Source organism: Ochotona curzoniae, unplaced genomic scaffold (assembly GCF_017591425.1).
Source record: "Ochotona curzoniae isolate NIBS_2020 unplaced genomic scaffold, NIBS_Ocur_1.0 contig_899, whole genome shotgun sequence".
NCBI lineage: Eukaryota > Metazoa > Chordata > Mammalia > Lagomorpha > Ochotonidae > Ochotona > Ochotona curzoniae.
Genome location: NW_024466605.1, coordinates 2589024 through 2611178, shown reverse-complemented (window position 1 = coordinate 2611178; position 22155 = coordinate 2589024). Strand labels below are relative to the sequence as shown.

At 40.0% G+C, this 22155-nt stretch overlaps 1 protein-coding gene across 3 annotated transcripts in view; it reads right to left on the bottom strand.

Moving 5' to 3' along the window:
• Positions 1 to 22155, bottom strand: part of HOOK3 (hook microtubule tethering protein 3) — a 98051-nt gene that overhangs the window by 34980 nt on the left and 40916 nt on the right. For all 3 annotated transcript variants that reach the window (XM_040994188.1, XM_040994189.1, XM_040994190.1), the window contains exons 7-13: positions 18233 to 18295; positions 16776 to 16859; positions 14867 to 15030; positions 9843 to 9983; positions 7256 to 7457; positions 2321 to 2431; positions 1136 to 1223 (exon numbers count right to left, since the gene is read on the bottom strand). In XM_040994188.1, the coding sequence (XP_040850122.1) occupies positions 1136 to 1223; positions 2321 to 2431; positions 7256 to 7457; positions 9843 to 9983; positions 14867 to 15030; positions 16776 to 16859; positions 18233 to 18295 (853 nt within the window). The remainder of the gene's footprint in view (positions 1 to 1135; positions 1224 to 2320; positions 2432 to 7255; positions 7458 to 9842; positions 9984 to 14866; positions 15031 to 16775; positions 16860 to 18232; positions 18296 to 22155) is intronic.

The window sequence follows — 22155 nt, the reverse complement described above, 5'->3', positions numbered from 1 at the left end:
GCCCATATGGGATCCTGGTACATGCAAGGCTAGTACTTTAGCCACTAGTCTACTGCACTGGGCTCTCTGATTAGATTCTTAGCATTTTGGAAAAAATGCTGTAGAGTTGATTAGAAACGCATAAAATAATTGCCAGGCAATGATGAGGGCTGATTATAATCAGAAATCATTTATTTTTGGTGAAAATAATCAAAAAAGAAATGTAATGTTCTTTAGCTGGCTTTGGTTATTTGGGATAGTGTCTGAATCTGGATCTGAGAGGTACAGAGGACAGGAGAGAGAGCAGAGGGGAGGACACAGTTACAAGGGCTACCACAAAGGCTGGGCAAACAGGACACTGAGGCCAGCCGAGAGCTGACAAGCAGTGACAACTACTGATGCGGGCCTCAGAAGGCAAGTACACAGGGAGCAGTCTGGAGAGAAGGAGAAAGTGGGGGTCGATGAAGAGGCTGAAATGCTAAGAGCTGGTGACTAGTGAATCAAGTGAGGCTGCACAAGCAACTGCCACTGTGATGTCTGAGAGGCCAAGAGCTGACCTGGCCAGGTCACGTACAAGAGCGCTTGAACGTAAGTTCCTAAACGGACTGAAACCTTATCCTACTTAGTTCATCTAGGGGAAAAAAATCACTGACTTAAAATGTCTGATACACTTGCAAAAGAGGTCATGAGCAGTTTTTCAGGCAAAATTTTCCAGGTGAACAAAGATGATTTTAACAAATACTTTCCAACTAATAAATCTCAGATGTTAAAAAGAAAATACTCTTTAGTTGAGCAGCTAAAGCCAATTCTACAACTATAGCCCAGAAATAGCTAAAAAGATTTTATTGTCTCCTACCACTTGTTCATGTCAATCTACTGGTATAATAATTTTAATGTAAATATTTTATTCTAACTGGTACCACGAGAAATATGAAGCAACTTTAAAAAGTATATGGAAAAATAAAAAGATGTTTATTTTATTGTAACAATTTTGAAATCAATGTAGTTTTCTCATAATATACATTTTTTATCAAGTTCATGGAGGCTCCCATATGTACAGATTTCAAAAAAAATTTTGCAGCAAAATGATCATCTTTCCATTCTACTTTCCGTGAAGCCTGTTAAGGTCTTCACGAAGCTAGCAGCATGAGCTTACCTTGAGTTGTGAGCTGCCCTTCTTGAGCCTGGACACACCGAAGCTCTTCAATGGTTTCCTTTAAAGAATCCCTTTCTGTTCGTAGTCTCTGCAGGAACATAAAAGCAGGGTTAGTCTTACGTGTTAAAGGTTCTGCAGTGGTTACCATCTTACCAAACAAAATGCTAAGTGATAGTGCTCACAGACATATTTTACCTTTCCATCTCTTAATGAAGGACCACAATGTAAAGAAAATGTATTACTTAAAAAAAATTTAATTTGCTTTGCCCATTTAACAACACTAAACAATACGTACAAAGCAGCATGCTACCCAAAGGCAAACAAAAGAAACTGTTCTGGTAAGTTTTGGCTTTTTTTCTTTTGAAGAAAAAAAAAAGTAAATTAATGATTTAATCCAAAATTTATCTAATTATAGTTAGGTCTCCAGGATAACTGATTTCTTAACGTTTTTCTTATTAAACATAAAAATCAAAAGGATAGTTTTAGTATTCATTAAAAAATGACAAAGTAAGAGTGTTTTTAAAGAGTTCAATATATTCTAATCAACAACAAAAAAAGTATCTTCCATATTGACACAGAAAACGAAGAGTTACACAAATCTAGCTATGGGCAGAACAATGTAAAAGAGACAACAGCAGCAGAAAATATTGGCATATAAAAAGGAGAGGCCGGGCCAATGACTCAGTTGGCTAATATGCCCCTTGTAAGTGCTGGGATCCCATGTGAGCAACTGTGTCCCAGCTGTTCCACTTCCTTTTAGTTCCCTGCTTGTGGCCTGGGAAAGCAGCAGAGGATGGGCCAAGCCTTGGGACCCTGCACCCACATAGGAGACCCAGAAGAAGCTCCTCGCTCCTGGCTTTGCATCAGCTCAGCTCAGGCAGTGGAGGCCATTTGGGGAGTGAACCAGTGGATGGAAGACCTCTGTTTCTCCTTCTCTCTGTAAATCTGACTTTCCAATAAAAACAAAGAAAAAAAATAGCAATCAGAATGTCAGAATGGAACTAGAAAGTCTTTTATATCTTTTATTTTCAATCGATTTTAGAAACACAAGGAGAAATCTGTTGTTAAAAAATACACAGGTTCTCTTGTTTCTATCACAAATAGAATGGATAGTCAAAAGATGAATCATTACTATCCTAATTTTAGCAGTGTTCAAAACTAAAGTATTTTGTTACACATACTCACATCTTTTTCTTTTTGAAGACTGTCAACTTTTTCTTTTAGCCGCTTATATTCAAAATCTAATTTATCTGCTTTCTTTGATTCTTCAGATAATCTATTTTGCAGTTCTACTACCTGATACAGAAAGACATGATTACATCTTATAATTTGGAAAGTAACAAATTTTCATTATTTTCTTCTATAGGTCTATAAAGACCCCCTCTTCACTAACACTCACATAAAAATACAGTTATTTAATGCAGTGGAGACATGAAGGAAGCAAAAGCCAGAGTCATTTAGAATAACAATGTTCAAAATTGTAAGAGGGGCTCATGATGTGGTGCAGCAAGGAAAGCCACTGCCTGTGGCATCAGCATCCCATCTGGGTGGTGGTTTGCGTCCTGCCTGCTTCACTACTGCTCCAGCTCCCTGATAAAGCTCCTTGGAAAAGAGAGGATGACCCAACTCCACGGGCCCCCACACCCACGTCGGATACCCAGAAGATGCTCCAGGCTCTAGTCTGGCTCAGTTCTGGACACTGACCATCTTGGGAGTGAAATCAGCAAACGAAAGATCTTTCTCTCTGTCTTTCCCTCTCTATTATTTTTTCAAATATATAAATATGTACAAAAATTATATTTTTACAAAAAGAATATATACAGGACTTCTATTTCTAGTAATACAGATAACTGGGCATTCAAAGATCCTGTTTGTACAAAACAAGAAATCCTAAGAAGAGAAGATATCCAATTGTACAGCTAAATTCACACGAAAGGGAAATCCACAGAGGCTAAACTCTGAGCGAGAAGTTCACACAGACTCTTGTGGGTACCAAGAGGTGCCAGATTCCAAACTTTGCAAGGCATTTATTAGGAGACAGGTGGTTGTTGAATCACCAGGAAATCTAAAAGGTCAGAAAAAGGGTGAGGCTAAGGGAAGAAATATATCAGCAGAAAAAGAAAACTGCGTACTTTGGGCTTAAAAAGTACAAACTGGAAATCTAACAATGACCTTTTAGTACACAGATTTTGTGTTCAAATTTTTAGAACTGTTGTCTGGGGAAAATTACACCAAACAATTAAAGTGATCCTGATTAATAATGCTACGGAAAATCTGATAGAAGCAAACTCCATATATGATCTGCAGAAACACAACCTCAACTCAGGATACCCAAAGACAAAGATGAATTGATAAAAGCAAACACCAGCACTACAGAGGCCCACAGGGAAATAAACAGCATTGCACTAGTCAGTAGAAAACATGACCAGAAACAAGAGAACAGAATAAGGTCTCAAAGTATTTCATATTGGAATTGTCAAATTTAAAAATATGTACACATGTATAGATACTAGATTTAAAAAGTTAAAGAGGAGGAACTGCGGTGTGTGGTGATGCTGACGTTGCAAATGAGTGCTGGTTCGTGTTGTGGCTGCTTCACATGAAACCCAACTCCCTGCAAATGCTCCTGGGAAAGCAGCAGAGGATATCCAAGCACTTCGGCCCCTGCCACTCTGTTGGGAGACCTGGAAGACGCTACTAGCTTGCACTGCAGCCATTTGGGGACTGAACCAGGAGAGATGTAAAATCTTTCTCTCTGTGTAACTTTGTCTTTCAAATAATTTTTTTTAAAAAAGTGAAATAATGAAAAAGGAGTAAGAGATTATAAAAACAATCATGCGGTTTGAAAGACACACAAGCGAACTGGTGGAAAGAACATAAAGTCTATTAAGCACTAGTACCAAGTACAGAGTTTTCATGCATTATGCAAGTTTTACTACAATACTGTTGGTGCATCAGTTTTTAAAATGATTTACTTATTTTACTTGAAAGCAAAAATTACAGAGAGGCAGGGAAAGATAGAAAGAGAGGTCTTCCATCCACTGCTATGATCATAGCTGGGCCAGTCCAAAGTTGGGAGCCTAGAGTCTCTTCCATGTCTCCTGTGTGGGTGCAGGGGACCAAGCACGTGGTTATCTTCTGCTAATTTCTTAGGAGCATTAACAGGGAGTTGGATCAGAAGTGGAGCAGCTGGCATATGAACTGCTGCCCATGGCTCAGTCTGGTATGCCATCATGCTGGCTCCTAGATTTCTTTTTAAATTCTAAATCTGATATCCTTCATTACTTTTCAAAAATGTCCAGCCAGCTGTTCCTTCAACTATATCTCACCAATTCTTTCAAATGTTTTGTTTTATATTTCATGTCACCTAATAACATTTATAGTTTCTGTTGTAGCTATATCTATTGTAGGTAACATCTCAGTTCATACTCAATGCTATCAATTCTTTTAATTTTACTTTTAATATTGTTAATAGTTTGCTTTGGGCTATATATAAGAATTTATTCAGAAGAAAAAATATATCTCCATCAAAACACACCACCTACAATTCATGATGTACAGGGCTGTTCTAAAACTTCATAAAAGGAAAATTCAAGTTTTATACAATTTTATTTTTCTGAGAACAGCAGACCAACTCCAATTTACTTTATCAAGATGGTATAATATTGGTTGCAAAAGCAGATAAAACAGAATTATCTCCACTGAATCATACAGGTTTAAGCTTAGAAAAAAAATCTACCAATAATGATTTATCATATTAACACAAAGTATATAGGAAAATTAGCTGACTGAATCCAAGATTTGCTTAAGAAAGAAGCTGGAAATAAGGTGAGAATAAATCCTACAACAGGGCTGGTATAGTAAACTAATCCTTTGCCTGTGGTGCTGGTATCCCAGTGGGCTATAGTCCCTATCCTTGTTACTCCACTTCCCATCCAGTTTCACCCAAAAGAGCAGTGGAGGATGGCTCAATACCTGGGCCCCTGCACCACATGGGAGACACAGAAGAAGCTCCTGGCTCCCAGCTTTGGACCAGCCCAGACCTGGCAATTACAGCTATCTGGGGAGTGAACCAGTGGGTGGAAAATCTCTGTCTCTCCCCTTCTCTCTTTAATTGTTTCAAGCAAAATAAATAAATCTTAGACCAACAAACTCAAAATGCTATTTTTCTTAAACTGCATTTACAAGACATCCAAAACATGCTAAGTCCCTAAGAGTAATACAACAACTGTTATGCTTAGAAGATTATAAAAGTTAATTAAAAGATACTGAAAATCTAAGTAAGTGGAAAGATAGGTTCACAGACAGCAACATTCATTGTCACCAAGATGTTAATACTTCCCAAACTGTAAACAGATTCTACGTAAGTCCAATTCCCAAAGAATGTTTGTGTTTAAAAGAAAAGCAAAAACCAAGAATACACTTTTGCAAAAGAAAATGGCTCATGGAACTGTATTCCAAATGTCAAAATTACTAAAAATCTACAGAAAATACACAAAAATGTGGTACTGGTTAAGACTAAGCAAGTAAACCAAGAAAATAGAACAGTTCCAAAACAAATCCTCACATAACACAGAAAGTTAATGTATGCAAAAATACTTCTAACAGCTCACAGAGGGGCCGGTGTTCACTTAGCAGTTGAGATGCCAGTGAGGGTGCCTGGATGTGATACCTGGGTGTGTTCCCAATTTTAGTTTTGTGTTCATGCAGACCTGGAGAGGGACCGCAGATGGCTCAAGTAGCTAGTTTCCTGCCACCCCGGGGGAGACCTGGGCTAGGTCCCACCTTCCTGGCTGTGGCTCCCAGCCTGGGGTCAATTCTAGGCATTTGGAAAATGAAGCAGCAAGAGTTCTGTTTGTCCCTCTCTGCTTGTTTCTCATATACATACATACATACATACATTCATACACACCCCTTTTTCAAGATTGCAGAAACATGGAGCTAAAAGACAAATTTATTTTAGGGCCAAAAATTTGAAAACCATGCAGGACTTTCATAATATGAGTTTTCTGGGAACATTCTGGAGCCCTTCATAGAAAGTAGCACTGTAAGCTATGTGGCCGAATGAACTATTACATAAATAGTGCTAGCTCAACTAACTATTCACACAGACAAAACCAGTATTCAATGGATTTCTTTTCACACCATGTACAAAAATCCATCCTAGGGAGGACTAAAAAGCTAAGTGTTAAAAGCAGATTTAAAATCTTGCAATGAAAACAGAGATCAGACTTACAGCATTGTAATGGAAAAAATCTTTTCAAAGTAAATAATTAGTTAATTAGAGAAGGAGTGAGACAGAGAGAGCATGTGTGCAGACTCAAGCCAGCTCCCATTTGCTGGTTAATTCCCCAAATGCCTCAACAGCCAGGGCTGGACAAGGCCAAAGCCAGGGACCAGGAATGCCTCTAGGATACCCGCATGCATGACAGAGGTTCTGTGACTTGAGCCACCACATCAGCAGAAACTGGGACAGGAAGCAGAGCAGGACTGTGAGCACAACGATGCAAATATGGGATATGCAGGTCCCTGTGCGCATCTTACAGATTGCACCAAACCCCACCCCTGGAAATGATTTCTTACACAAGCACAAAAGCACACAAATCGTCACCCTTAAAAGAAGTAAAAGTAAGGTCATAAATCTGCAAGTGACGATTTAGAAATCAGTAGGAAAAAGAAACAATTTTAAAATCACATAAAGCATGAAAATAGACAATTTGTAATCAAGATAATGCAAAATATAATCACAGGAGAAACCAGTTTATATCCACGGATGTGATATAAACACTTGGAGCGCAACATGTAAACGCAGACAGAGGAATATCTCAGTACACGGAAGATGCTCTAATAGACAAATTCCATAGAATCTTCAAACATAGATGGAAGAGAACACATGCTCACTACTATTCACAACAATATTTCTTTTAATATTACAACAAAGGTGCAACACCTTCAATGGGAAAATGGATAAAGTTTTGCTACACAAAATTTTTGAAGATTCCTTATATAATAAAGAAAAAGTAAAGAATAATGAAAACAAGTCGGAGTTTCGAGAAGCCACTTATTGTAATGACATACCTACTTTAATATCGTCAAGAAATAGTGTTTCTGTTTGTTTACCTGTCTCTTGTATGTCTCAAGTTGGCTTCTTGCTGCATTGGCCTTTCTTAACTCTTCTTCTAGACTGACAGTGTTCTGCATATACATAGTGTTCTTCTCTTCTAAGAGTTTAACCTGCCGCCTCAAATCACCGAGGTCTTCTAACTTCTTTTTGTATGATTCCACTTGACCTTCGAGTTTAGAAACTTTATCAGATGAATGCCTGGAGTGAGACAGGAAATTAAGCTATAAGAACATCCATAGTTACAAAACTGCTTTAGGCAGTGCTAAAGCAAGAAATGCTGTCAGAAAAGAACATGGGCTAACGACATTGTAAGATCCTAAGTGGTGACAGATCATTTTTTCTCAGGTTAAATATAAACAAAATTACTAACATCCAGGACTATAGCAAATTTCAAAATCCAACAACAAACAATCCAGTTAAGAAAAGGGCAAAGGGAGCGCAGCGCAGCAGCCAAATGGCTAAAGTCTTCGCCTTGCATGTACCAGGATCCCATGTTGGCACAGGTTCTATCCTGGCTGTCCTGCTTCCCATCCAACTCCCTGCTTGTGGCCTGGGAAATAAGCAGAAGATGGCCCAAAGCCTTGGAACCCTGGACACACATGGGAAACCCAGAAGAAGTTCTTCTCTTGGGGAATCCAATTGGCTCAGCTCTGGACGACACTGCAGTCACTTGGTGAATGAATCAGTGGATAGAAGAGTTTTCTTTCTGCATCTCTATCTCTGTACATCTGCATTTCCAATAGAAGTGAATAAATCTTATAAAAGATCAATATGGAGAATCCTCAGATATCTGAAAACAGATCCACAATATGACCAAGCTATCTCATTCCTGAGAATATATCCAAAAGAAATGAAATCTGCACATAAGAGAGTTATCTATAACCCCATGTTTAGAGCAGCAAAATACACAATAACTAAGATATGGATCCAACCCATATGCTCACTGGCTAGTGACTAGACAAAGAAAATGCCTACGGAATACTACCCAACCATAAAAAATAAGGAATTCTTATCATTCACAATAAAATGGACCCAGTTGCAAACGATTGTGCCTAATGAAATAAGGCAGTCCCAAGAAGATAAATATCTTGAGTTCTCCTTGATCTATACACAAAGCACAATAAACATAATCTTTATGAGTAAGATCAGCATGCTGGGAATTAACTGCTGTGTACAGCGACAGTCTATATGACAAGTAACAGCAGGACTTTCATTTTCATTTTAGATTACTTTTATTATATGTACTCATATTTTCCCCCTTTTCTCTCCTTTTATTTTCTATGTCATGATACCTTTAAATATCAGAAAGTTATACCTGTTATTGTGAAATGAATGAATATGCTATTGTAATCTGGGAAAAAATGAGTGAGGAGATAAGGAAGAGGCAGGGCAGGGAGGGTATGCTTGCTCTATGCTTGCAAGTCTGTATCTGTATCATGAAAAATGTCAAATCTGCTCATTCTAAACAAATTAAAAGAATTAAAACAAAAGTCCCCCCAAATATGTCCAAAATCGTAGCACAATGTGTAACAGAGAATGTAGGAAACCAACGAGGAGGGAGCCAGCACAGTAACATTTACTACAAAAGTAAAAGTGTGTGGTGTCTAAATGACACGGCCAGGAAGATACAGGAACAACTCTGACGAGCACTTTCACATTTGGTTATGGAGAAAAAAGAGTGATAAATCAATCTTTCTTCCCTTTTCTTTTTCCTTTTTTTCATTTTTTTTTTCCTTACGGTTAAACAGACTTACATGTGTTTGTGCATGAATGAGAAGGGTAGCCTGGACAGGAGGGTTAACAGGTCTATACTAAAGCAGCTAGAATGAAAATGGGCAAGTGGTTGCACAGAGGTGCCTGGAAGCATGGGGGACAAAGGCTCCGAGAGTCAGCAGTGCATTGCCTGAGGAAGGCGTGGTATGGCGGTCCGTCAGCTGAGAAAAGCAGAAGAAACACAGTAATAATGAGGAAAATGCAAAATCAATCTCCCCACAAAGCAGAAGCAGAGTGGGGAGCCTGTGGTAGGAACCCCATACAAAGGTCATTAACAGGTAGAAGGACAAAACTGCTTTACTCCATAATTTGTTCTCAGTATTGCAAGAGCAAAGTGGAAGAAAAAGGTGGTTTCCAAGGACCCCAAGGAGGAGAGTAGACTATACAGTAAGTAGAACAATGGGAAAATGAGAGGCAGCAAAGAGTAAAGGAGTAAGAATATCTACCAAAGCAAAGAAGCATCTGGAGGAACTGGGGACGGGGAAGGAAGACCTGGTGACAGGAGGTACAACAGTTACAAAGAGCCTACAAAGCTATGTAAATATGAAGTGATGGCCAGAGATTAATTTCTACTTAACAAATACACTTGCTTGCAGGTTCCCTTCCCAGTGCTTGCAGACAAACACCCACAGAATTCTTCATGGAAACCTCAGGCAGGTAGTACATGATTTCTGCCTCACAGATGAGAGATTAAATGGAAGACCTGGGAACCAGGTGTCTGGCTCCTGCACACCAGGGAAGTCACAGAACTGAGAGTGTGGCTTCCAGGCAGGTGGGGCCGAGCCGCCGCCCTAACGGGAGATGGCTCACCTAAGAACATCGATCTCATCTTTCAGAGACTGGGCTTCATCTGCCAGCGTGGTGAGCTCCTCATTCTGCTGTCGCAGTTCAGAGATTTCCTTCTCCAATTCTTCACAGCGTATTCGATAATCATCTTTAGCTGCTTCTAGTCTGTAACCAAACACAGCACGGATCAAGCCGGCACTGTTTACACTCTCATCATTCCTCTCACGACAGTCACAGAAAGTAACAACAGGAAACATCAACATACTCTGTTGGGTGGTCACAAGCTGCCGTCCCAAGCCTGCCCTGTCAGGACAAAGGCTGCACTGTTGCCAGGAATGGAAAGATGGCAACTGACGCCTGCGTACCACCAAAGAGCTAGACATCAAGTAATGCTTTCTCAAAATATTACTCAATGTCATTTATTTAAGGTTCATTTTTTTACTATGACACTAATACAAGTTCCTGTTGAAAAGCTGTCAAAATACAGGAAAGAAAATAAAAATCACTCATTCATCCGCAGAGATAACTACTACTTACATTTTTGGTGAGTATTCTCCAGGCTCATTTCTGTTTGCTGTTTTCATGTACAACATGGACAGTACAGTTCCCACCTACTCACTGGCTTGTCTATTTAACATACGTCCCTCCTTCATTTTACAAGGTTCTTTGTCTCTCATGTTGCAAATATTTTATCCAATTTACTTACTCAATAATTAAATCTTAGTTATTTTTTATTTATTTAATGTATATCCTTCAGTAGTTTATTATTAGTTCAATTTGTCTTTCTGCTTTTAAGTCATACTTGACACTTTTTTCTTTTAACTGCAAATTTGTTAGTAATTCTAATGGCTTCACCTTAATGTTAAAAATTCAAATTTTCCCACATCAAATTTTATATACAATGAATGTAGGAATTTAATTTTCCTTGCTGTGATACCTATCAGAATTCATTTAACAGATATTCTATTTATTTCCTATTGATAAAATGCTTCCATTGTCATATTACACATTTTTATACAGTTAGATACATTTGTATCAATTTCTGTGGTATTTCACTGTATCAGTACTAACTTATTTGAATTATAAGAGGCCTATAACTTATTTCCACATTGAATATGGCAAGAGTTCACTATTCTCAAAATGTCTGGTGGAATTTTGCTTATTAGTACCTTAATTAAACAAACTTTAGACTGGTTAGCAGAAAACAATATCCTTGAAATGTTCCTTTAAAAACATGTAAGACTACAATTATTCTATCCATATAATATTTTTATGTGTAACTTAAAAGTTTTATGTATTTTTAACATTTTAACATTTTTTTTATTTTCAGGATTTCATTTATTTAATAACGTAAGATTTTGCCAATTATTCTGATCAGCAATTGCTAGAAAAGTAGTATGTAACATGTCTTTCAGCTAGCTTTCTTTCCCCTGTTAAGTGTGTACTGGGTCAAAGAACTTTTCACTTAATTCCCTTACGTTTTCTAGGTAAGAAAAAAATACTATCTGTAGAAAATAATTGCTTAGTTTTTGTCTTTCCAACATTTTTGCTTCATTTCTTTTTATTTCATTTTCTATAAAAGTAGCAATAGCAGCTAAAACTTACACAGCACTAGCCAGGCAACATTCTCAGTGTTTTTCATGTACCTCCGTTAACGCGGTGCACTGTCCCTTTATAACACAAGTTATCTACGAAATTCAAATCTGAAAAGCCACAGGTTCTAAAAAATAGTAAGTAAAAGCAAACACAATCTTAATAAAGATGAGCCAGAGCTGGCTTGGTGTGGTAGTCTAGTTGCTAAAGTTCTGGCCTTGCATGTACCAGTATCCCATATAGGTGACGGTTCCTATCCTGGCAGCCCTGCTTCCCATCAGTTCCCTATTTGTGGTCCCTGCCTGTGGCTTGGGAAAGCAGTCAAGGACGGCCCAAAGCCTTGAGACTCTGCACCTGCATGGGAGACCCAGAAGAAGCTTCTGGCTTCAGATTGGCTCAGCTCTGGCCATTGCAGCCATTTGGGGAATGAACCATTGGATGAAAGATCTTCCCCCCCCCTCTACATATCTGACTTTCCAAAGAAAAAAAACTTAAAAATACAAATATAACTTCTGAATTAAATTATTCAAATAAAATGATACACTGAAGCACCAAGCACTATTTCCTTCATAATATGATTTAAGGCTATCTATCCTTAATACCACTTTCCCTAAACACTAATTTTAAAATGAGCCACAGTTTGGGATAAGAGCCACCCTATGATTCTTTTTACCAAATCAAGTGAGTATGGGGTAATCTCATACTTTAAAAATTACAGAGAACCCAAAAAGCTGTCTTTAGGAGTTTCTTCTATCAGTATTTACTTTGTTAGAAATTAAAACAATAAAATTCAAGCCTTCCTCCCTTAGTTACCTGAAGATAACAGCAATAAATCAATTGTGTTATGAGAATAAAAAACTATATTGCTGGGGCAGGCATTTAGTCTATGAGCTCAGAACGTCTATAGGATCTCCCACATCCCACCTTCAAGTACCTGATTTCAACACCCTGCCCCAGCTTAGCTCCAGCCATTGCCTGCATAAGAGGAATGAACCAGTAGATATGAGCTTTCTGTCTCTTTGCCTCTCAAATAAAAATAAGCAAACCAAACAAGAAAAATCACAGTGAGATGTTGCTTAGGCCATTCACATCTCAGAGATCCTGGGTTGGGAGTTCCATTGCTGCTTCCTATGCAGCTTCTGGTAAATTCATCCTGGGAGGGGCAGGTGATGGTTCAAGTACTGGGGTCCCTGTCACCTGTGTGGGGAAGGCAGATGGAATCCTAGGTTCCTAGCATTGGTTTGCCCTGACCCTGGCTGTTAACAGGCATCTGGAGAGTGAGCCAGTAGGTAGAAGATCTTTCTGTGTCTGTGCCTTTCAAAGAAATAATTTTTGGGGGTAAAGCAAAGCAAAACAAAACAGGGGAGCCAGGCTGGGCTAACCGATTGTATCCACTGTTGCAGGAATGAACCAGAGTAAGGTCAGGCAGGTTGGGCTTTGCTGCAGCAGCAGCTGCCAAGTGCTGGGACTAGGGGCAAATCCTGTGGAGCTAGACTGCGGAACCACCTGGGGAGTGCAAGATCCGGGCAGGAAGTGGGTCCAGTAGGGAGGCTGTGAATACCTCTCTGATAGGCTGAAACTCCCACTGGTGAGCATGAAAACCAGGACTGGGGACAGGCCTGGCTGGACAGGCAGTGGCACCTGCTGGCATGAGTGTGGGCTGAAAGGTGGAGTCAGCTGGACTGAGTCAGGCTTCAATGCCCAATGATGTATATGAGATCTCAATGGGATGTGGGGTTGAATGAACCAGTCCACTGCACATATTGGAAGGAACAGGAAGCAGACCTGTAGGCTAGTCCAGCAGGGATTACTAGGGGGTCAGTCTGGCTAGGCTTCAGCTCCTGATGGTGTATATGAGGGCCAAGCGTGTGGTAGTCAGGGTTGGGCTGGGCTGCAGCACCCATTGGTTTGCAGAGGAAGGAGGGCAGAAGAAATTGATCAACTACCCCAGTGAAACTTCACTGCAAACTTCCGAGTGAATGGAGACTTGGAGGTGGTCTATGTTAGCCAACGCTGGAAACCTACAGCTGGGTAATAAAAAGGTTTTACTATACTTTTTCTTATTGGAATAAAATAACGAAATATCTTCATCACACTGCTAAATCCTTCAGTTGTGGGGTTTTGTTTTATCTTGTAGACAGACATGGAATTTCCTTCCTTTTTTGTATTCCCTTACAGGATCCAAGTGCCAAAGGAAACTTCTTTTCTTTTGTCTTTTATTTCTCCAGAAGTTATATGTGGAGGACTTGGCCCTTGAAATCCTGCCTGTCCTTTAAAGTCAGCTTGTCTCTAATGAAGTCTAAGACTTCCTTAATGTGGTTTCTCACTGACCTGTGTGTCAGGAACAGGCATCAACTTCTCTAAATTTCTGGCCTGGATATTTCTGTGGCAGCTGACCTTTTAAGAAGATGCACTTCTCTGCCTGTGGCACCATCATCGCATACAGTCACTGTGTGTGTGTGTCCTGGCTGCTCCACATTCCATCTAGTTTTTCACTTGCAGCCTGAGACCTTGGGCTGCTGCCCCCAAGTGGGAGACCTAGAGGAAGCTCCAGGCTCCTACCTTCTGCCTGGCTCAGCTCCAGCACCTGGGGAGTGAACCAGCAGACAGAAGACCTGTGTTTCCTTCTTTCTCTGTTAAAAGATAAAAAAGCCTTTTGAACCTTTGGAGCGTGCGCCACTTCGGGATCGGGACCCTGGGTCAATACTGGGTGGCCGTTCCCCATCTCTGGGGACTAGGGAGGTTGCAAGACTGGGTGGTTTATTCCATCTGCCCCATACTCCCAGATACAGAAAGAAATAGAAAATTTGTAAATAATGATCATACCAATGACAGGTGACAACTTTTCCTAACCCTTGATCCTCTTCACCCTGATCATTATGTAAATATCATCTAAAATAAAACTTAAAAGAAAAATCTGCCTTTCAGATTAAATACATACATTCACAAATAAATCCTAAGGAAAAAAATCTCTCTGCTCTGAGATCCCTGTCTCAGGTTGCAGCTTCCACTCTACTCTGGCAATTGCTCCCACCGCCCGCCCCCCCAAAAAAACAATTTGAGATTCGAAGTGACTTTTACCTATGTGGTAATTACTCCAACTCACTATTAGGCCCCTTCACAAGTGTTATTCTATTCTGTTCTGGATTCCTATCAAACATCATGGCGGCCGAGGAGGGGCAGGTGTGTGCGGAATAGGGTTGGTGTTGGCTACCTCCCTTCACTTAAGATTATCTGCAGCTGGGACATTTGTCTTCAGGTCACATTGAGGCAATATCTATGCCAAAATTCCTCCTAGTCATGAAGCTACCTCGTACTGCATGGAGACGTGGGGAAGCTGTGTACTACACAGCCAGAGTCGTCTGCAAGGGCCCAGAAGCACTGACACTGTATTTTCAACTTCAAATGGCAGTCACCAAATGTTTACAAGTTAGATTTTAATGAGTGATCTTTACCTGAATGTTTCTTCCTGTAGCTGTTCTAACTGTGTTTGGAGCTGCAGATGCCTTCTTCCTGCTGGACTATTAGGGTCTTCTATAGAGTCAGACTGATTGAGTCTTTCCATCAGTATCTGATTTTCTGCCAACAAACTACTCTTTTCTTCTTGCAGGGCTGCAACCTGTCGCCAAGGGGAAGACAGTGGTCATTGCTTCCAGTGACAACTTCTGTTCAGGAAAGCCTATTAATGCAGTGCCATCATCTCCACTTCAAACATTACATTATTTCCAACTGTTGAACACACAGAACACTGTGGAAGAGTTAATTTTTTTTTTAAGTTCCAAAGGTCTTAAGGGTTTATTTTGATGTAAAAAACGAAATCCATGAGTAGCATTTCTAGAACATGCATGTTCCACACAAACCTTTTGAAGGTTACTAATATTTGCATACAAGAGTTCATCTTTATTTTAAATTAATTACGTGCAAATGCCACGTGATTGATCCAGCCACTCTATTCCTAGGTATTTACTCAAGAAAAATAAAACCCCCCACGGAGATTTACAAGGAAGGCTTGTAGCAGCCTTGCTTAGAACAGAGCAAAGCTGGCAACAACTCAAATGTTTATCCACAGATGGATCAATAGGAAAATTGCAGTGTATTTCTACAACAGAATACTTACTCAGCAATGAAAACAACTGTTGATACCAATTACACAGATAAATATGAAAATGAAAGAAGCCGGATGTTGCACTCATCAGAAACAGTACTCAATGTACAATGCTTTTAAACACAGCACTACAAGACTGTAAAGGTCTCTCTTCAACTCTCACGTTCTCCTGACCATTTTATCCTCCCATTCCACAAGGCTGCTTACCAGAACCACTAAGAACCTGGGTACCACTAATATCAGACAACATGATTGATGCACTTGATCCTCCTCCCTGGATGTCTCACTCTCCTGGACTCTGCACCTTTTCATCCCCTTGGTTAGTCCTCCATCAGCCCCTGCCCCTGCACTCTTCCAGTGTATGGCTGTAAACACCATTGCGTCACTGAAAATCAGCATATTCCTATCTCTGGCCTACAACCTTGAAGTGGTATCACTTCCACATGCATGTCCAATAGGGATCACACATCATTTTTTTTTAAGATTTATTCTATTTTTATTGGAAAGTCAGATATACAGAGAGGAGGCCTAAATATGAAATATTAACATGTGCGATTTTGGGCCTGGTGCGGTAGCCTAGCTGCTAAAGTCCTCGCTTTGCAACTGCCGGGATACCATATGGATGCTGGTTCTAATCCTGGTGGCCCCGCCTCATATCCAGCTCCCTGCTTGTGGCCTGGGAAGGCAGTCGAGGACGGAACAAAGCTTTGGGAACCTGCACCTGCATGGGAGACCTGGAAGAGAGAGGCTTCTGGCTCCTGGCTTTGGATTGGCACAGCTTCGGCTATTGTGGTCACTTTGGGAGTGAATGGCTCCTTCCATTCCTCTCTGGGTGTTCTTGGTCACTGCACTCCCTGTGACTCAGCACTCTGGCAGTTGTGCTGGAGCTGGCTGCAGACAGGCAGACAGTTTAAATAGTCAAGGGCCTTGGGGGTTGGCTGGTAAGCCATCAGTGACACAAAATCAGCCACTGGGAGAGTATTCATATAGAAACTGCCAAGCACTACAAACCCAGGTTTTAAACACCACCCTACTCTCCTGAGAGTCAGTATACTGAAATACCACAAAGACTTTCCTGTGCAGATACCCCTCCTTGGCCTCTCCTTTTCTGTGGGTTTATACCTTTTTAATTCATTTAGCATGAGTCCTCGTTGTTGAATCAAAAGCCAGCTTTCCTTTTGTCCTCAGTCAGAGCTGCTGGGCCGCACGGCACACACAACACACACAGAGATACACTCTACACAAAACAGGTTCCCTACCTGCATATCCAGTTCATGGCATCTCTGAGCAATTTCTTCCTTGGCTGACAAAGCTTCATTAAGTTCCTCTGTAGTTTTCTTCAACTAGTTGAAACAAAGAGGTAAGTAGGTCAGTACAAAGCAGCAATAACTAGTGTATAACATATGTATAAACCACAATTAGACCATTCCCAATCCTTTCTGGAAGGATGGTGCAGGCAGAAATCAAGGGCTCCTCTGAAAAGGTCCACAGGCAGCATGTTCAATGTTAAGTTTCCCTCAGCACTAAATCTGGTCTTTTCTGTCTTTCTGATTTGGTTTTTCCTTTATGAAGTTTTGTTACACATATTTTGTCTGGATTATTTGTTACTTGGTTATTCAGCAGGTGAGAAATTTTAGTTTGGTAAAATATATATGTACTAGAGCAACAGAGATTTCAAGCTGTAAAAGTAAACAGCTGGATACAGGAAGGAAAAAAAGATAATGCGGAAATGGTGATCTCACCCACCTTCCTATAGCCCTTGACCCTAATCAACTATGTAAAAATCATCAAAAATAAAAGTTAATAATTTTTAAAAAAAGTAAACAGCTGGTATTTTTTAACATAAGGCTATAGTCATAGCCAGTCTTTATGGTCATTTGCATAGCATCATTTTAAGAAAAGAGTTTTGTTCTTCTGATACTCAATATAAAGCAATATTCCTTGCATGTGTCTTATTATTACATAAATTCTAAGTTAGCAATGTATGGAACAAATGATTAAAATCTCTTCATTTCATGAAATCAAACTCTGTCTCTTATAGATATAAAAATGCATTTATGGTACAACTTTGAAAGTAAATATCACAAAGTAAGTAAATGACAAATCCCAGCTAGGTTAAAATTACAGCTCCTCAGAAGAGCTTCCTACAAAACATTTAAAACCATTCGAAACGAGAGAAAACTAAGAATATGAACATGTTTCTTCATATAATGGAAGAGTTATCCAAGAATAGTTTGATCACAGAAACTGACAGTTTCTACAACAGGACTTTATGAAGAGATAACATTTAAAAGTATAGAATAACTTTCCACTAAAAGTATAAAAACATACTGCAGTATTTCCCCTTCCCCCTCAAAATTACAGCTGCTCCCTTATATTCCCTTGCAGCATTTTATTTATCTACTGGCAGAAAATTCACAACTTCACAAAAGATGAGGGTAAGGCAAGGGGGGACATCTTCAAGTAGAGAATATGGTTATAGCTAAAATATCTTTAAAATAAACAAATTGGAATAAACATATCCATCCTCCAGGTACCTAACTACTGTGTTAAATGTGGCATATATATACTGCTAATAGAAAAGAAAAAATTTTAAAAAAACAGGAATTACGATAAGTTAAATCATTTTACAGTGTTATGGAAGAGTACTTTCATTAGTGTCTGAAGTGTATCTTTTCTCAACATTGCACAAACAGAAATCATCTGAGTGCCATACCTGACGATCGAGGTCAACGTAGGCATCATTCCCAGCAGAGACGGGGGATTCTTTACTCATCAGCTGAAATGAAGATTTACATGATCAATTCCACTAGAGCAAAGAAGACACTACACATAACTACACAGCAAAGTGAACCACAGGCACCAGCGAAATGTATACACTGAAATGTGAGTTTGTGTTTTTTAAGATTTACTGATTTTTATTGGAAAGGCAGATTTACAGAGAGAAGGAGACAAAGAGAAAGATCTGCCATCCAGTGGTTCATCCCGCAAAATAGCTGCAATGGCTGGAATTGAGCCAATCCAAAGCCAGGAACCAGGAGCTTCTTCCAGGTCTCCTAAGCGGGTGCAGGGTCCCAAGGCTTTGGGCCATCCTTGACTGCTTTCCCCAGCCACAAGCAGGGAGCTGGATGGGAAGCGGAGCAGCCAGGACATAAACTGTGCCCATATGGGATCCTGCTACTTGGAAGCAGATTTGGAGGCAGAAGATACTGGGCCTTGAGTCTGTCCTTTTTTTCCTCTGTTCCAGGATAATGCCATGTTGCAAAGTTAGTACTGGGTCTGAGGCAAGTGTCTAACCTGATGGTTAGGATGTCTGTGTCCTAAGTTGCAGTTTCTGGGCTCAATAACCAGCTCCTGTTCTTGCCTGTAGCTTTCTGCCAATTCAGACCTGGGAAGCAGTGATGATAGCAGTAACTGGCTTCCAGCCACCCACATGGGAAATGTGAACTGCATTCTTGGCTCTTGGCTTCTATGCAGCCCAGCCCTCGCCCAGTCCTGGCCACTGGAGACATTTTGGGGGATGTGAACAAACAGATGCACATTCTCTGCACCTTGCAAATAAATTAAAAAAATCAGTAAGTGTCTTCAAAATCCTTATAAGATATATTAAAGTCATAGTAGTAGTTTGAATTCAGACAATGAATCAGCGGACGGAAGATCTCTTTTTCTTTTTCCTTTCTTTCCTTTTTTCCACCAGTTCCCTCAAATAAATAAATCTCTTAAAAAAAAAAACAAAAACAAGATTAGAGCTCTAAATTCTGGTGCTTGTTTTCATTCCAAGCCGAGTTCTAAGAATCAAGCATAATTTACTCTTACCACTAAAAAGACAAGATTACCAGCTCTTTAAGTTAACAATGTGGTTTATTATTTAAAAAGTTATTTATCTGTAAAAATACTAACACTTGGCACCTTTTTATGTCTAAGGAATAAATGTGTACAATATTAATTAAAACTAACAGGCTTAGGCCTGGTACGATGGCTGAACTGCTTAATCCTCCCATTGCAAGTGCTCAAATCTCATACGGGTGCCACTTCATGTGCCGGCTCTTCCATTTAGCTCCCTGCTTGTGGCCTGGAAAAGCAATCAAGGACGGCCCAATGCCTTGGGACCCTGCACCGACGCAGGAGATCCAGGAGAAACTCCTGGCTCCTGGCTTAGCTCCAGTCGTGGCAGCCACTGTTTCTCCTTCTCTCTGTATGTTTGACTTTCCAATAAAAATAAATAAATCTTTAAAAAAGGGAGGGGGAGGGAGAGGGACAATCAGTTCCGATCGTGTTGGCCATTTGGGGAGTGAACCAGTAGACTGAAGAATCTTCCTTATTCTCTTTCTCTGCTTCCATCTCTAAATCTTCTTCTCAAATAAAAATAAATATCTAGAAGTAACAACAACAAAACCGGGGGTTCTGGGCTCAGGACCATGTAAATCCATCAGGTGAGGTAATGTTGAAATCTGAGAACCACTGCTGTGCATAGACTCTTACTATAACTGGTGGAGTGGAAGTGTCCCGGGTGAAAAATACTGGCACCCAATATTCATGCTGCTGAGAATATTAATAAAAAGATTTTTAAAGGTTTTCTCCTGGGCCTGGCACGGTAGCCTCACAGCTAAAGTCCTCGCCTTGCACACACAAGGATCTCGGGTGGGGGGCTGGTTTTTGTCCCGGAGTTCCTACTTCCTATCCAGCTTCCTACTTGTGTCTTGGGAAAGCAGATGAAGACTGTCCAAAGCCTTGGGACCCAGCACCCGGGTTGGAGACCTGGAAGAAACTCCTGGCTTCAGATTGGCCATTTCGGGAGTGAATCATCAGATGGAAGATCTTTCTCTGTCTTTCCTCCTCTCTGCATATCTGACTATCCAATACAAATAAATAATTCTTTAAAAAAAGGTTTTCCCCCAATTGAAAAAATTTGCATAGTATAAACATGTAATATGCATAAATATAAAGAAAATAGCTGTCATTACCTAGATATAATCTGAAATATCTGATTTGAGAATTTGCTATTTGTGACCTCCTTGGGTCTAGCTTAGTACAAAAAGATAAGACAAATAGTAGATACATTAAAGTGTGACAAAGGCTGCAGCCAGAATATTCATGAAGAATGCATCTGGCTCAGAAACGGAATTGACTAATACGTCCACAAACAAATGAAAGTATACACAAATGTGATATTTCTATGCTATGCAATGCTGTTCAGTAATAAAAGGAACAAGCCTTGAAAATATGCTGGATTAAACCAAACATAAATATCCAGGATAGGTACAACCATAACTACAGAGGAAATGTATAGTAACTACCTGGAAGGTACTGGGACTCTTTTAGGTACAGAATAAGTTTTACTATATAGAGGTGACATTTGTACAACACTGTGAATGTGTTATTTGTTGCAATGACAAAATTTTCTATCATATGTATTAAAAAAACAAATCAGTAGTGAAGACAAAATGTGCTTTAAGAAAAAAAGAAGTCACCTTTAAAAAAAAAGAGCTATTTTTATTTATCGGAAAACCAGTTACAGATCTTCCATCAACTGGTTCAGTTTCCAAATGGCCCCAATGGCCATGGCAGGACCAGACGGAAACCAGAAGGTTTTTTCAGGTCAGGGCTGAAGAACTTAGGCCATCTTTTGCTGCTTTCCCAGGAGCATTAGCAGTGAAATGGATCAGAAGTGGGGCAGCTGGGACTCAAACCACTGCCCACATAGGAAGCTGGCTGGCACAGTAGGTGGTGGCTTTATTGGTCAAGTCATAATGCCGCCACCAAAAGGCTTAGCTTACAAAAGGCCTGTCTTGGTTCCAAAAATTGATCCTGTTGACTCCTTGGCCTCCCCCCAGTGACTTATAACCTAATCCAGGCTTCCATCACTCCATGAGATCTCTTAGTTTTCCAGTCCTATCTTCTACCATGGTCTGGATTTTGAGTGTCTGTCCAAGGTCCGTAGGTGAAGGCTTGGTTTGCAGGTAGTGCTAGGGAGAGGTTCTCTGGTCACTTGGGGCATGCATTTTCTTGGAAGGGATTGTAGGATCCAGTCTCTAACCTCCTGTTTGATGATGTAAGTTACTCCACAATATGCACCTTGACCTGTCATGCCACCATTCTCCACCTTCACCAGGGGCCAAACTAACACGGCTGTGTGAGGTTACAATTTGAACAAATAAAACTGTGAATGTATAATCTTTCTCTTTGTAAAGTTAGCTGCCTCAGGTATTTCACTGTAGTGATGCTGCCTAACAAATTTCCCATCCACTCTTTCTACTGTGCAGAGTTTCTCATAGACCTCAATGTTTTTCCTCCTCAGAATCTTTTAAAAATATATTTTATTTTAAATTTTGAATTATGTGGTACAATATTGTACAGGCTGGAATTCCCCCCAAAACTTCCACCCCATAAGATTTTGCCCATTTTGTTACAATAGTGTAGTCTTTCATAAGGAATCATAATTCTATCAGTCTCTTATTTAAGTGTACCCTGACATTGGTACAGACAACGTCAGACAGTCCAGCATCCCATTCTCTACACATGTCCAACAATTTCACTGGAAATCCATCTTTTGTCTGGAGGCAAGGATGCATGCTCCATTATACACCCATGTCTGTATATGACAGACCCTAGTACTGCATCACCTTACATTTCCATAAG